This window comes from Chelonoidis abingdonii, chromosome 12, assembly GCF_003597395.2.
Source record: "Chelonoidis abingdonii isolate Lonesome George chromosome 12, CheloAbing_2.0, whole genome shotgun sequence".
NCBI classification, from domain to species: Eukaryota; Metazoa; Chordata; order Testudines; family Testudinidae; genus Chelonoidis; species Chelonoidis abingdonii.
In genome coordinates this window covers 2,221,544-2,223,596 of record NC_133780.1, presented here as the reverse complement: position 1 = coordinate 2,223,596, position 2,053 = coordinate 2,221,544, and the positions used below count along the sequence as shown (strand labels likewise).

The window sequence follows — 2,053 nt, the reverse complement described above, 5'->3', positions numbered from 1 at the left end:
GTGACCCCGGTGCAAAAACAGAGTGACCCTCCTGCCCTCAATGGAGTGAGGGTTGGATTCTGATCTCAATGACCCCAGTGTGAACCTGGAGTGACCGTGCTGCACCGGTGGAGTTATTCTGTGCTTGCCCAGGTGTAACAGTGCACAGATTGGATAACAGCTGGCCTTTGCTAACAGCTGGACCCAACATCTGTCTGTGATGCTCAGAGTTATTTTGTTCTTCTCGTGGCAGCTCCCCATGGCTCTTTCCACTTGCACTGGACGAGATGAGGGTTATAAGCTGGTCGTCCGGCAGCGTTTTGAGGCAGGGATGAGGGAGCTGGTGTGTTTCACCCAACACCTACTCGAAGCTGAGGCAGATCCACATGCACACGGCAAAATCCGGGAACGAATTGAGGCAGCTTGCAGAGAGATGTCAGCAGCAGAAGAGCAGCTGGGAAGGCAGCTGGAGATGGTGGATGCCAGAACTGAGGCGCTAGTAGCAGAGAAGAAAAAGAGGAAGGATGAGCAAGAAGAAAAGAAAGAGAACCTCAGGCACTTAAGGATCCAGCTGGACTCCTGCCGCAGGTCGGAAAGAGAGGCCAGAGAGATGCTGGAAAGGGCCAACGGGCACCTCAGAGAAATGCAGGCCGAGCTGCAGAGAAAACGAGCGGAAGCAGACAGCAACCGACTGACACGAGATATCGGCATCGGGCTGATGTTTATTCCTCTCCTGGGGACAATTGCTGGTGAGTGGCTTGTGCTGTTTGTACATTACAGACTCATGGCGCCTTATCGCACACACTTTGCAGTTGTTACCAGGGATTCAGGACCTGGAGAGTCTGTCCATCTGGTGGCACCATAGGATGGGTCCACTCAATCCCCTTTCTAGTAGTTCCTGCTCCCCCTGTCTCTACTGAGCATGGAGAACCAAGAAACTGGCTAGCGTAAGGGGGCTGGAGAATGGGGCAGAGGTTTATCCCCTCTAGGGGGCACCGGTTCCAATCCAGCCCCATGGGGGCTAGTTCAGGGGATTGGGCACAGAGCCTTTCCCCTCTGCGGAAGTGGTTCTGATGCTCTCTCAGGCAGAGTTACCAGATAGCAACTGTGAAAAATTGAGACAGGGGGTGGGCGGTAATAGGTGCCTATATAAGAAAAAGTCCCAAAAAACAAGACTGTCCCTTTAAAAACGGGACAGATGGGCACCCTACTCTCGGGGATGGTTTGTTCTGTATGAAGTACATTGGCAGGATCTCAGGCTGGGTTTCCCAGCCCAGGTTGCAGTTTCAGCAGAAATGCTAAGGACTGATTGTACAGAGGGGGAAACTGAGGCACAGAGCAGTGCGGTGACTGGCTCAAGGTGACCCAGCGGGGCCCTGGCAGAGCTGTGAATAGACCCAGTGTAAGTGGGGGGATGGTCCTGCTATTGTGGGGAACTTTCCTGGCTTCTACATGACCCCGGTGAAATGTGCTAGTGAAGGGATCTGAGTCCTTTACCCAGAGGCTGCCTGACCTCGAGGGTTCCCTTTCCACCCTCCTGTGGGGCAGAGTCCTCGTAACCCCGACAAGGCTGGGCCCAGGATTCCTGGGGGGCTCAACCCACCACCTTATTGTGGTCACTTAGGGCAGGGGCGGGGGTGTCCCCACTCCGGGGGGCTCTCTCTGCACTGGATGTTTCCCTGACCCAATGATCATCACACACAGTTCAAAGCAAATACAATTGATTAAACAGCCACCAATGGAGAAAGAGAGAATAAGGAAACATGGGAAGGGTGAAAGGAAAACCCATCACCCTGCTCTGTGGCCCGGGGACGTCGCAGCCGGCGTCTCTGGGATGCCAGGGCCGTTCAGCCTGCTCCTCGCACTGTCCAGGCCCCTGGCCAGGCCCTGGCCGTGCTGCAGGGACGCTGTGGGTCGGACACGGGCTCTGGTGGTGACCACACGCCCTCAGGCTCCAGGTCAGGGGCGGGCAAACGTTTTGGCCCGAGGGCCACATCGGGGTTGCGAAACGGTCTGGAGGGCCGGGTAGGGAAGGCTCTGCCTCCCCAAACAGCCTGGCCCCTGCCCCCTATCC

General features: G+C 56.1%; 1 protein-coding gene across 1 annotated transcript in view; it reads left to right on the top strand.

Annotated features, from left to right (window-relative positions):
• The first annotated feature begins 224 nt into the window (after positions 1-224).
• The window catches only part of LOC116835984 (uncharacterized), a 4,994-nt gene continuing 3,165 nt past the window's right edge, over positions 225-2,053 (top strand). Inside the window, exon 1 of the mRNA XM_032799293.2 lies at positions 225-728. Within this exon, the coding sequence (XP_032655184.1) occupies positions 239-728 (490 nt within the window). The 5' untranslated portion in view covers positions 225-238. The remainder of the gene's footprint in view (positions 729-2,053) is intronic.